The sequence below is a fragment of the Propithecus coquereli genome, unplaced genomic scaffold (assembly GCF_000956105.1).
Source record: "Propithecus coquereli isolate 6110/MARCELLA unplaced genomic scaffold, Pcoq_1.0 Scaffold33, whole genome shotgun sequence".
NCBI classification, from domain to species: domain Eukaryota; kingdom Metazoa; phylum Chordata; class Mammalia; order Primates; family Indriidae; genus Propithecus; species Propithecus coquereli.
Window position 1 is genome coordinate 8,180,610 of NW_012148952.1, and position 14,373 is coordinate 8,194,982.

At 44.5% G+C, this 14,373-nt stretch overlaps 1 protein-coding gene across 1 annotated transcript in view; it reads left to right on the top strand.

Moving 5' to 3' along the window:
- The window catches only part of NCKAP5 (NCK-associated protein 5), an 839,167-nt gene that overhangs the window by 768,188 nt on the left and 56,606 nt on the right, over nt 1-14,373 (top strand). The window contains exons 15-17 of the mRNA XM_012650513.1: nt 6,206-6,520; nt 8,980-9,116; nt 12,168-12,300. Of these exons, the coding sequence (XP_012505967.1) occupies nt 6,206-6,520; nt 8,980-9,116; nt 12,168-12,300 (585 nt within the window). The remainder of the gene's footprint in view (nt 1-6,205; nt 6,521-8,979; nt 9,117-12,167; nt 12,301-14,373) is intronic.

The window sequence follows — 14,373 nt, forward strand, 5'->3', positions numbered from 1 at the left end:
ATGACAATTTGGTTTGCCTTGGATTCCATGACAGTGGGTGTATTATGTACCTACAGGAGCCTTCACCGCTCCCTGACAACCAGTTAGGGAAACTAATTGAACATCTACCTTGTAATGAGCACTCTGCCAGGCTTATTAAAAATGAGCTATGACTATATAAGTCAGAATAGTTTTAAAAACCCCTTGTCAACAATAAGCAGTCAGCCAAGCAGTCTGGAAACTCAGTCTTTCTGACTCTGAAGCCTATCCTCTTCTCACTTCATCTATCTGAATATTCAGAGTAACTTAGAACTAAAATCATGTTTTCTGAAACCTATCCTATAATAATCTCTTTGCACAGATACATTAATAATACAAAGAGTTTGGGTTTACAAACTCAAACCATTAAAGATTTGTGAAAGTGAATCTGTGAGAAAAAGTTGAAACACTAGAATCGGTAGAAGAGAAAAAATTAGTGGTATTTCCCAAACACTCCAAATCATTGCTAATTCATATTCCACTCACTTGGAAACTTATAATAACTGATACAGTACTGGAAATAAGCTTTACCCTTTGCAGCTATTTATGAAGGTAGTGTTGCCGTATGAAGGAATGTAGTATAAAACAAGTTTGGAAGAGGCATAGTCAACCCAGTTAACAGAACAATTTGTTTTAGAAGGGAGCAACTCACCGTTCTGTGTAAATACATATTGGAAGTTACTGAGTAATCTCATCTACTCACTATAAATGGTCCCCCAGAACTTGAGTCTGTAAGAACTTAGTTCTCACACTACTGTGGTTGCTAGTATTAAATAGTATGGTAGCATTCATAGGGCATCTAGAATCCCTGAGGATGAGGGCCAGAGTCACTATGCCACACTGGCTTTTGCTAGACCTGGGTGGGACCTTCAGGCCCAGCAGTGCTGCAAGGTGGGCATGGGACTGAGGAGGATGCTAACACGGCATTCCACTGGCTGTCCTCTGTCCTGGTCATCCATCCTTGTTCCAAGGACTTGAAAGTACTAAGAAATCAGTTTTTAAAAATATTCAGTTATTCCGAATGATCTTATCCTTCTGGCCATCTGAATTAATGAAGTCTGGCTGTATGTGGAAAATAGCTACAGCAGCTACAGAGAAGAAGGCAGTCAACTCTTTGCTTTGATTCCTGGAGTCAGAACAAAAACAGATTGAGATTTCACAAGAGGAGATTCATATTCATTCAATATAAGGAAGAATGTTCTAAAGATTGGTTGTTTTTTCACCCATCCGTTCATTCACTACACATCAGGGAAGACTGACTACATGTTAGGCTCAGCACAGCGCCCACGTGGTGATGGAGAATGAGTCAGACACTCCGCCAGCTTCACCATAGTGCGGAATAAGGGCAATGGCAGAGTCAGGAGCAGGCTCATATGTGAGTACTGGGGAGATGAATAAAATCCAGTTCTGGACCCAAGATGCTCACAGTCTGACAACACTTAAATTGAGAACGGCTGCTGTTTTCTGAATAATAACAGTGTCCCCGTTTCAAGCATTGTGCTGGGTTTATCATGTCATTTGTTTCTTGTCCTCAAAGCACCCCTAAATGAAGACAGTGTGATCTAATTTGCAGATAAAGACACTAAGGCCAGCTGCTGAGGCAGCCAGGTGCGGGGAGCAGCAGGGTAACATTCGCTGGCAGGATGAGTGGGGATTTTATATTGCACACCCTAAGTTAACAGTTTGAAAAAATCCCCAGTGGAAACATTTCTCCAAAATTTCTTTGCTGCCACCATGCCACACAGAACCTCACCCATCTTGGCGTCTCCTTTCTCTCTCAGATACTGTAACTTCCCTCTTTACTGAAGCCTGATGCCAGATAATATTCCTAACCCCAGCAGTCTTCACATTCTTTCCCAAAAAGGAAAACCTTACAGAAAGTCCTATATTTGCTTCTAAGAGACTAAAAGGGTATCCTTCTCCTTGCATACCAAGCGTATGCAAGGTAATGTATTCAAGGTGTCAGTAGACGTCAGTCCATTCTGTAAGTAGGAGATTCCCTACCGTTCTGCTGCTGATGTGCTACGAATGGGTCCCAGGTGTGCTGAGATGGAGATGCTCAGCCCCCAGGTGACCAGTGGTCCTGGAGCTGGTGTTTTCCTCTGTGATCCATATGTTTATTATATTTTCTATGTGTGTATGACTTTAAAAGGAATGGGCAGTAGTGTCTTAAGTCAACCCCTGAAATGTCTGGGGCTTGATGACGGTAATACTGTAAGCAGTTACCTGAGAGACAGAGAAAACACATGGGACAATGGGGATGGGGAAAGGGCTGACCAGGGTCGGAGATGCAATTGGTGACCTTGGAAGGATGACGCCTGCTGGTGCACTCAGTGACCCAACCCTCGAACTCATTAACAAGGCCCTGGTTGGCAGCTGTGCTCACAGCCACAAATGTGAACTCACGCTTAGTGAGAGCAAGACTCGGTCAGCTCATTGAAGATGCAAGGCAGGCTCGCCCCTTTGAACTTGTTCCTACTACAGCCATTTCATAATTTTGTGAGTTCTTAAAATCCTCTGAGAAAATACTAGCTTCAGAAGTACAGTAACACTTGTAATTCAGGTTACAATATTTTTATGAATTGCAAAAATCTAATAGTGCCTTAAAGAAACTACATAAAGATGGTGTCAGCAATTTCAGTATAAACTCCAGTTTCCAAAGGTTTGTGCATTCTGAAGAAATTCGCTTGAGGGTGAAACTTGGCACATGTCTGAGCCCCTGACCGTCCATACCTCATTTCATAGGTACTTACAAATGAGTCCTTCACATTCACTACATTTGGCATCTGGAATTTTTAGAAATAAAAAAAATGGCCTTAATAGCAGGTGGTTTCTGAGCTTAAAGTCAGGGCACACAATTCTCAAAGAATCAGAGAATTCAGGAATTCCAAATGTCTTGTTTTATAGATTCTGGTGTAGTAATACTGCATGCTGAGGGAAAGGGAGAAAAATTAAGGGAATAGATGCTAGAAAATGTTGGTATCCTCAGAAGAACACCAGACTTAGATCCCCTTCACAATTTTTCCTACCCCAAATCCCTGTTCTGCCTTATTCCTGCAACTGACCCATGGCCTTGTGTTATATAGGCTGGGCAAGCATATGTGGGCTTTGTATATGGGGCCTCTTTCCAAATAATCACTGAAAAGACAGCCAAGAATCTCACTTTGCTTTTTGAATCTTCATTTAAAGGGACTGGATTAAGTGCTCTACTAGCCAGAACATACCTAGAATAGAGAGACAAAGCCTGAAAAACGTTGCCCTTGGAGACAGTACCTATCACCAAGCTGGGGAGGCAAAAGTAAACTCTAGAAAAACCCTGGCATAGAAGTCTAAGAATCAAATCCAAGAGAGCAGAGGGAAGATTTACTAGGCAATTGTGATTCTCAGGAACTGCACAGATAAAGATGCATAGGCACCCTGCTTAGGGACAGACAACTGGGTGGATGCAGGGCATGTTGACAGTAAACTCCAACCTCAGAATGGGGAGCCCAGGAACCAAGCTGGAATTCTGAGGCCAGCACCGATTACAGAGGAGAAGCTGGGCACCTTGCCTAGGAGCAGGGGCCATGCTGCCAGTCTTCTGCTCACATGGCTGCCTCTATGGCCATGAACCGAGCAGACCCCACTTTGGGGTCTACCTGTACAAAGAGTGGGAACCAGTATAGCTCGATGGCTAAAAGCATTGTCTTTGTAGTCAAGCAAGTCTAGATTCAACTCTAGGCTCTTTATAGAATATGGCCTTGGACAAGTTGCCTGTGATTCCTCCTTTCTAAATGGCCATGATAGCTCTCAACTTACAGGTTTGTGGAAATGAAGAGATGATACAAAGAAAGCAGTGAACTCCTGGTAGCTGGAATAAGCAGCCAGACTTTTGATGACCATCTTCTTGAAAGGCAAAGTGCCCCTAGTGTCCTGCTACGTGCACTCCTTGGTTCAGGGGTAGGTGGTCCTGACGCTGGGAGTAAATTATTAGGCAGGCAGCCTGGGGCACATGAGGTCTAACACATCTCAGCTGCTACATCCCATAAATGTTTGATGCCCCATCCCCACAGATTGGGTTGGTTCTGATGAAGATCCACTTACTCCCATGAGAGTCTGAAATATTTCAGAATTGCCCCAGTTACAACACATGGACATGCTAACTCCAAAGAGCATTGTAGGCGAAAGTTAAGGAAGACACAGAAGTTTGAATAGCAGGGTCTTTTTTTTTTTTCCAACTCTTATGGCAATGCCCGTGGAAACAGTCATTTCTCAAAAGGCTATTCTGTAACAATTAAATCCCCTTAATTGAGGAGAAAATGAATAGAGAAAATAATGAATAATCCGTAAGGCTGGTTGAGAGTAAAGCTGACCAGCTGGTGGTCCTGAAACGAATGGAGCTAAAGCTTAGCCATTGTGATTTTAGGAAATAAAAGCCCCTCTCAGACCATGATGTACGATTCAGGGGCCCTGGAGGCCATGACCAAACTCTGAGATCTGATGGTAAACGAGACGGTCAGATGGCACCATCCTGGAGAAAAGGGTATCTGCATCTTCCTACTAAATATTCCTGTGGAAGCCAAAGCCTCTCCTTTAATAGGGACTTCATCTTCCTAGTACTTCCAAAACCAAAAGCAAAACTACTCAAACCTAGAAAAGCCAACCCTGTTCCCACCCCCACCCCTTTGTTTTTACCTAGGACAAAAGGAAATTCCCAGAATCCTGCTACCTACTTATAGCAAAGAGGTTTTGAGGAAGAGAGTGGGGGAATGGGTAGATTCTGAATTTTGGATACTAATTGCTGAGCATCAGATGAGATTGTATATGAAAGGTACTTAAGGATAAGCTCTTTACCTATCAGATATCTACGTCTATGTAATAAATATACTAAGCATTTTGTTGTATTGCCATTCACTGTTTCATTTGTTTGGCTACCTCACAGTGTACTTGGTGTCGTTCTAAATTCCAGGGTTTCAGTGGTGAATATATTTTAATTCTCACAGCAACCCTGAAAGGAACCCGAGACCCCAAGAGGTTAAAGCCCTATCCAGGGATTCAAACAATAAGTTATTTGCAGAGACCACATCACAAGTCTGTGTTCCATAAGGCACCAAAGAAATAGTAGCTGTTGAGCTTTCGATACAAAGATTAGGTCATGATCTATTGTATTCCCCACGATGCCTAACACAGTGCTAAGTTGTATCTCTTACCCAGTGCCAGACTTACAAGATGCTTATAAGATGAAAGTAAGGAACTTTCATTCCAAGATTATCATATGAACAGGGGACTTTCTGGGTGACAACTAGATCTTGGAAGCTGTCTCTTTGGCTTGTTAAAACCACACCACCATTTCAGAAATTTAAAATGTGATCATTTTTGCAGATACCGTATTTTTGTCTGTATATCACATTTTTTGAAGATGGGACATGATTAACAGAAAATGTCACATACATGGTAAATAGTGGGATCCTTGGGACTGACAAGAAATCCAAAGGGTTACTGATGAGTCTGTCGTTGCATAAAGTGAGAGCGAAAGACAGCGGCTCATAGTCTTCTCGGTAAGGTTTCAGGTGGCAGTTGGGTCAAAGGAGCCCACATGATAAGTGACATTACAATGAGTAAGATACCCTTTGGGATGACCCTTCTAGCAGGTGAATTACTTGTCCCATAGTTAAATTGAGAGGCCAGAGATTTAGTCAACGGCTGGATGGGTGACAATTCATGCAAGAGATACACAATTACCTTTGTCAGGACATCACTTCAATTTGTTGTGTGTGCTCATTACTCATCTTATTTCAGTTAATGAATTTTACCTAATTGATTGGAGTCACATGATTCCCAGATTGACATAAGGGTGATCAAAAACAATTTTGGTCTCTAATGACTGTTCCTTTTCTGTTATAACTCTAGAGAACCATCCAGAATATATGCACATGTGACCATTGCCACCTGTAACAAGCTGGCCCTCTCTCTTACCTCATGTTACATGAAGGAAAAGTTTTCGTGTTCAGTTAAATGTCTGTTTCCTGCACCTCACTGGAGATTTACTACACCACTAATACTATTATTTCTAAATGTTTATCATTTTTCTTTTTCTTAAATTCTCCCTTCTAGGTGTCCCCTTTCCCTCAGGTCATACCCAAATACTCATGATTCTTTTATCCTTTCATGTGAGCCTTCTCTGATCCTCTCTGTCACTCCATCTCAGAATCAAACTGCCAGATGAGAACACTGGACAGCGGCATCGGAACCTTCCCACTCCCAGACTCGGGAAATCGCTCAACGGGACGGTACATGTGCCAGCCAGACTTCCCAGAGGACGCTGAGCCCCTCCTGCCCCTCCAGCCAGCCCCTTCTGCAGCTGCTTCTATCAGAGCCCAAACCCTTGAACGTGAAGTGCCTTCCTCCGCAGACAGCCAGCGCCCTGCAGACAGCACCATCGTCCATTCCGCCTCCGACCCCGTCATGACTGCGAGAGGGATGCAACCTCTCCAAAGCCGCCTCCCCAAACCAGCCTCCTCAGGTAGAATGCCAGTCGCCTTTCAAATTAGATTGTTTTCCCACCCATAATATTGCACTTGCTGACAAAAATGGAAAACCTTCCACCAGGAGATGAATACGCGACCTCTGCCTGATGGGAGTGTGGATGTGTGGAAGTCCCTGCGTGTCCTTCACCAAAAAGTAAAACAATGTATATAAGACAACATCTACCCATAGTAGAATGTTAAGGAATGCCCACACATATAAGGAAACAAACATATAAGCACTGGTATATGGATATATGAATCAATTAAGAAAAACACACGACATATGTTTGTGGGATTTTATCTTATAAAACTTAGCTGAATGTAGACCAATTTAGGCCCAAGATATAAATTTAGCTAAAATATTGTTTGCCCTCTAACCAGAAACATAGGTCTTCTGGTGTATTCCCATCCTGTTCAAATATATTTATATGCTGAACTACAAAAACTGAGTTTGATATATCAGCAGTAGATTGTCTGTGGTAGAATGGAGTGAGCTTTCTCATTGAGAAGTACCATTCTTCGTCACAGTCAATCAAAACAAGCTGTCATGATTAAAGACAGGCCTAGGCTAAGGGTCAAAGTTTTTTCATTGTTCCCTCAAGATTAAAAATATTTATTGCAGCCAAGGATGACACTAAATAATTTTTAACTTGTACGGCTTATGTTGCTTTTACAACATGCATAAGCATATGAACTAGAACTCTAAATGGAACACTTTCATTTATGATTTGATGATTAGAAAGGAGCTGTAAGTAGAGATTATACAGTAGGCTTCTGAGAAATTAGAAAAGGAGTATTTTAATTAAACATCTTTGAATAAATGTGACTGGGCTATTCCCATGGCTGCATTTTTCCTTCATACAGTAATACCAACTGCCACGAGCATTTCATCACAAACTTCTCATTCCAAGCCAAAGCTACATTTTTAAAGGCTATAATGCATATTATTTTTGAAATAAATGTAGTGTTAATTAATGACATAGCCTCCAGACATTCAGGGGCGAAATCTTAGTTGTAGATTATGTGCTCCATGCCTGAATAGTCACATGTGTGACCTCAATTCAGTGGCAGGCTGCCGTAGACTCCATGATTAAACACTGTCATTATAACAAATTGAACAGAAAGCGCAAGCCTTGAATTGCTTCATAAGGAAGGGGTAGGAAGGAGATTGTTCTGATCTTGCTGCTAATATTCACCACACTGGGTTTTTAAGGGTTGTGTCTTAATTAAATTATAATGAAGCGTTGTAAAAAGGTAATGTATGGTAGACAGTAAGGTGAACACGCTGCAAGGAATTTTTGTGTTCCCATCCTGAAGTTTCCTGTTCACCAAATGATATCTGTGGTCCAGAGGCAGGGCCTACTTTCCAGTGCTTCTCTTCTCTGTAGCCATTTGTTATTCATGTTAAAAATTAGGGAATGGGGAACGAAGGGAAAATGGAGTGATACCTACTTGAGGGCAGTCACTTCGTGTTTAATGTGTACATTTGAATTGGTTTTTCTCTTATCCCCATATCAAAAAAGGAAGTAACTCTACAAATTTCAGAGTGCTGATGAAAACATAATTACTTTGCTTCTCCTCACAAGCAAAAGGCTGTGGAAAGGCTGTCACAGCATGTCCTGTTGATAATCATTAAGGTTGGAGGATAATGACAGCAATTCTCCTTTCTGGCATGATAAAGGAATACACTCTGCAGGTTAATCTCCTATTACTGGTAATGGGGAAACTTTCTTTAATAGTTCTCTGCTAATTATACCCTTGCTACTCAAAGTGGGGTCCATGGGCCAGCAGCATTGGCATCACCTGGGAGCGCCTCAGAAATGCAGAATCTCAGAGCTCACCCCACACCTACTGAATCAGCATCTACAGTTTAACAAAAGCTCAGCTAATACATATGTACATTAATGCCCTGCAAGATTTTCAAGAGCCCCCAAGCAAAGTTTCCTAAACCACAGTATTCAAAATGACCTTAATAATATCCTAAGAGAATAGGGGTTCCCTGCTCAAGTATGTTTGGGAAACGCTGCAAATTTGAATGGTCTTTGGAAACTATGACAATGCCCATTAGCACACTGAAGGTTCTGAAAAGTCCTCCAAAAAAGAAACTTGTTTGTTATTGGATGAATAACATTATTTGAGGAATAAACCAAGTGTTTCCCAAATGGTTTGCCCACTGAAACATTTTGAACCTGAAAAGTCTCTCAACATTTTGTGGAAAAGGAGTCCAAGAACAGTTTGCCTTTGGGTCTTGAAGGTGGACATCCGCTCTAGGTAGCATACGCAGTCATGCAGATGTTTGGGGTAGCACAGACTTGCAGGAGACGGAATGGCAGGAAGCCCAGCTTTCACTGTATTCAGACCTTTTTATTTTGACTGTCTCCCCCACCTCCCTCCCTACACTTGTGAAAGGTTGATGAAAGCTGATTTGTGATTCCATATACATTTCCTCATTTAGGAAAAATCAGTTCCCAAAAGCAGAACGAAGCAGAGCCGAGGCCGCAGACTTGTGCGTCATTCGAATATGCTGAAGACCCCATGGCAAGCGAGCGCCTTCCAGCCTGGGGGGGCGAAGATGCTGCCGCCGAGACCCAGGTGAGGGGGAGGCCGCGGGAAGGATGCCATCCACCTGTCGGTCTTGGTTGTGAAAAGTGACCTCCTTAAACACTTTTGTGATAGATTTCATTTTAAATGAAATTTTCTGTTGGTTTATTGAATACAAACCAAGGTCTAAGGCTCATCCCTTTCCCTGAATTATTAAGGAACACCATAGGTTCTTGGGACATCTTTATTCTAAAGAATTCAAAGTGCTTCTGGTCTGCACCCAAATTCTTGGGATATGGGTGCTCTCCCCTGATTAGACATTCACTCTCCCAAGCCCTAGGGCACCAGTTAAAATAATTCGTTTTTCCATTTATTTTATTATTTCAGCAGTTACTTTAACCTTTACCTTGCTCCCATGCAACAGTGAAAGTGGGTATAGTTCTCTTGCTTGCAGGGATGAGTAATCTGAGGCTTGGCATGGTCAAACGACTTGCCAGGATCAGTAAGACCTGAGTTTCATCAGTCCCCATCGTTGTTGATGTGGATTCTTCACCCACCCTGAGATGGCACACCCGGCCTCCTGACATGTTCCTGGAGAAAGGAGCTCACAGCTCAGAGATTCTTCGTTCCTCCCTTGGGGGTTACTTGGTGTTCCCTCCTGTTTACCTCTTCCAGCTGGTTACTTTGACCATAGTCAGCCTGTTCACTCCTTCTCCCCTCATGCTAGGGCTGGCCACTGCAGGGCTGGCCACTGCAGAGCCTTTGATGGTGCCTGGCAGTGGGGAGGGTGGAAGGACGTGTGGCTCCTTTCCCAGAGATTCCTGGCCCTTCCCTGACCCTTCCTGATTTTGCTGCCTTTGGCTCTCCCAATTCCAGCATCAAGAGTCCCCATCACTATTTTTACTAGAGTCTCTGCCCCACTGTGATGAAGAAATACCCACATTTGTCCACATCTGAGGTCCCCCACATCCAGCGTGCCTGAGCCTTCCTTTGGCCTTGAGTACCTCTTTGTGGAAATGAGACTGTGGGCAGGTAAAGGGGAGACCTCTGGGCCCATGGCCTCAATTTGCAGCAAAGAACGGCAACCCAGAGACCTGCCAGCTGTGTTCAGGGGCCGAGGGAAAGTAGCTGTGGAGCTGAGACTGGACTGGGCCTTCTGAATCCCCGTCCCACGCTCACAATGGCTGTTCCGCAGGACGCAGGTCTGAGAGGCAGAGGAAAAAACCATGGTCTTCTATCATGCCTTCAATTAAACACAGAGCTGTTGGGCTCCTCCAAGTCAGTGGGGCCCAGACTCAAGCGGGCACAAGAGTCACCTGGGGGCTACACAGCCTGCTGCCCGACATGTGCTCAGTGTCTAAGTTATTATTTGTGCAGTGAGATCTAAACATTTCTAACAGATTCTCAGGTGACGCTGGTGCCCTTGGTCCACAGAACACACTTGGCCAAGCATTGCTACCACTGCCCCAAGGGACTCTGCGCTTGTTTTGGGAACTGGAAAGTTGAGAAAATCATGGAAGACACCCAGAGTTGGAGAGAGAGAAAAGCATTCAAAAATAAGTTGATGACAGTGGCAAAGGGGTTTGATTAATGTCAAGAAAGTAAAAAAAGTAGTTAACTGTGTGTAGACCCCGAGGAAGACCTGTCCCCTCTATGTGCAATGGCTGGATGCTCCCTACACAACAGACACATCCACCAACAGACGCACCTGTCTAGGGTCCCCTTGTCATCCTGCACCAGCTTTGCCCACTGGATATCCTGCCCTGACTTGTAAGAGTCACCACTGTAGGGTTGGAACTTAGAACCCTACTTCTTTGACTGCTAGGTCAGGAAAGTTTGAAGTAAGAATTAGCTGTATATTTCCCGTACTCAGCATGGTGCCTGGTTCAATTAGTGTCTGTTGAAAGGAGGTATGAAAGAATGTGTCTCCTCATACCCAGAAAGTGTGACTGGAGTCCTTTTGGAACTCTGGACACAGGGTCCCCTGGAACCACAGTCACTGGACTTGTCCTCCTTCATGGACTTAATCCTTGCTAGACTACTGGTGCCTCCAGTACTGAGCTCTCCACCCCTAAAACATAGCACACTGCCTGGCACAGAGTAGGTACTCAGCAAGCACCCACTGAATGGGTGGGTGGGTGGCTAAATGAAGGAAGAAAGGAAATGAGTGACCACTTAAATTTATGACCCAGCCAAGGGAGCTTATATCCTAAGATGTGTTTTGACAATTCCCAATCAAATGACACCTTCCCAAAGAAACTTTAGAGACCCAACCAAGCATCTGTACCTGAGCTGTTGGGGAGAGGTGGGGAATAATAAACTAACAGAGCAATCGACAAACAGAAAAGAGGGTCCTAGATACCCTCAGTTCAACACGTAGGAGTCACAGTCCCGGATCCAGCGTTCTGCTTGTGTGCACAGAAGGAAGAACTCTTCATACGCAGTCAGCCGACTCAGCAATGCCTGAGCACGGCATTATTGCCACCTGGGGGGAGGGGGAGGGCTGTGTGTTCATATGAGCAAGAGGGGCACTGGGTCCCTCGCCCCACTCACTGGCAGCAGATTAGAGGACTGCGTAGCGTCAGCAATTGCTTACTTTCCTAAAGGCCACTGTCCTTTGGGGGGCTAGAAAAAAATTATAAATTAGGCAAACATTTATTCATTTGTTCCCAAGGTTGACTGTTTTAATACCCTCTGATACTTGAAAGCCAATGATGAGATCAGTTAAATAAATAAGCCATTAGACTTGGAACAGCAGCTCGTAATAGGCACTTGAGAGAAACAAGACCCTATCAAGACGTGTACAGAATGCAGAGCAGGTAACAGGGGGACTTTCCTGGTCCCAGGACAATGGCCGAGTGTCGTCTGCACCTTCATCATTGCAAGCCAGTTCCAGGGCCCTGGTCACTGAGTAGACCGCATTGGCCCTGGGAGGCAGAGCAACCGGCAAAGTAGTGTCGTTCTTGGGTGGGGTGGGCCGGTTGGTGGGAATGGGATTCTGTGCTCACAGCCAGCCAGGTGTGACCTGTTCACATCCTCACAGGATGGTCTGCACGTTTGGTTTGTACAACTAATCTTAACAGTCTCATGTTACTCATTTAGGACAAGGTACCCAGAATGTGTGCGTACTCTGCCAGCGATGGCAGTGATAGTGACAGTGACCTGGACTGTGGAGATAATGGTTTTGGAGCTGGAAGGGGACAGTTAGTGAAAGCACTGAAGAGCGCCGCCCCAGGTAACGCACGGGAGCCTGCGGGACACGCAGGGACGCCCTGAGTGTGCCTTTCGCTGTGCCCCACCCCACCCTCCTTGATGTTACATTTTTGCTCCGTGTCTCTCCTGAGATCTAATTTTCTGGTTCGTACAGATTGTGCACATCAATTTTTTTCTGCTACAATCTTCATGACATTGCAGTGCAGTCTGTAAGGATTTTATTCTGAAATCCGGCATCTCTAAAACAGCCTCCAATTGAGTTATGTCAATAATGAAGGAATGACTGTAAAGATAACTTTGTTCTTAATTACATACTGTGGCAACTTAAATCAGCAGTGAGCCATGGCTGAGACTTCCACACTCTCTGCTAACACCATGCTGTGTAGCTCTGGACCTGTTGGCTGTGCCGTCATGCACAGGTCTGTCTGTGAGGTCGAAGCTTCCTCACTATCTTTTTCTTTGAATCAGAATTGGCAGTAGCAAAATCATCATCCCTAGGCATTGAAAAATATGTTTATTCAGATGGCACTTCCTTACAAATACAAGAGGACAGATGAATCCCTAATGCAAAATGTGGTCTGGGGTCTGCTTTTCTTCTAATCCATTCTGGATTGTCAGAAACATTTTAACGATGCAATGGAGACTCATTCTCTTCCTACTAATCAACTTTTTCTCAAATACTAACCTAGAAATTACGTGATGAAACCATGATTTTCTTTTCCAAAGTAAGGCAGATATGGTGCTTTAAGGAAAAACATAATCTAGCAACCATGTGTGTTTCCAGTTGTGTTTCCAATTTTCAGATAATCTCGACATTGGTAACATGAGGTGTGGGGGGTCAGACTGGCATATAAGAAGAGCCCATTAACCTGAACCCACCACTTTGTTCCTTGCTTCTTGCAAGCCGTCAGAGAAGCAGGACCAATGTCTGAATCATGCAAAGGCTTACCAGGAAGAAAGCGGTGAATACCCCTGATATTTTAGTGAGATGTCGTCTCCGTTTCCCCATTGGCTCTCTGTGGTTCATCAGTGTCCCTCTGGTTGTGACAGGGGAAGGGGAGTTCATTGTCATGGGGCTTGCCCAGTGAAGACACTAGACCAGGCCAGCTCCTAGTCCGTGCTCTTCCCTTGAACTCCCATGGGTCGCCGGTGAATTGCTTCATCTCACCAACCCTCCGCCGCCCATCCAAGAGCAATTTCCAGGGCCCTTCGGGGCTCTCAAACTCTCTCCATTTGTTATTGAACAAATATTTGTTGAAAGCTTCCTCTGGGAAGTTGTCTAGTGGTGAGTAAATGGACGGAGATCCCCGCCTGACGGTAAACAATATGTAAAATAACCTAATAAATGCATTATATTTAATTTGTTCCAAGGTGGTAAGTACCATGGAGAAAACAGGTAGAGCAGAGCAAGGGAGAGTGGGAGTGCTGGGGTCGCGGGAGGTTGTAATTGAAATGCAGCACCCTCACTGAGGAGGTGACTTTTGAGCAGAGAGCTAATGCAGGAGAGAGAGCGAGCTGGGAGGATGTGTGGGGAAGGGCGTTCCCGGCAGAGGGAACAGCCAGTGTGGAGGATCTGAGGCAGAGCTTGCGCAGAGTCCAGTAGCAGCAGGGGGCAGGGGGCCGTGCCACTGCAGAGAGAGCGAGTCAGAAGACTGATCAGATGGGGTCAGAAGAGCAGAGGGGCCAGAGCTCATGGGACCTCATGTGCCTTTCCGAGAGCTGACTTCTCCTGTGAGAGACATGCACAGAGACTTTAGACAACCTTGAGCTCAGGAGTGGCATGACGTGCAGTGTTTTAAAGGGATCCCTCCCACTACCTTCTTGTGAAGACGGAAGAAGCCAGAACTACTAAAAGGCTGTTGCAGGCGAGAGATGTTTGTTATTGGCTGGGACCAGGCAGTGGCAGTGGACTTGCTAATAGACCTCCCACGTCGATGGACGTGCTCTGTGTCTGCACTGGTCAGCACTGGCCACTGGCCGTTAAGCACTGGAAACAACAGCCAGTGTGAGGAAGGAAGTTTTATACTTGTTTTCCTAAGAGTTCTCACTTGGGCCATTCCTTTTTTTTCCCTCTTTTTAATTTTGTTAAAATTTT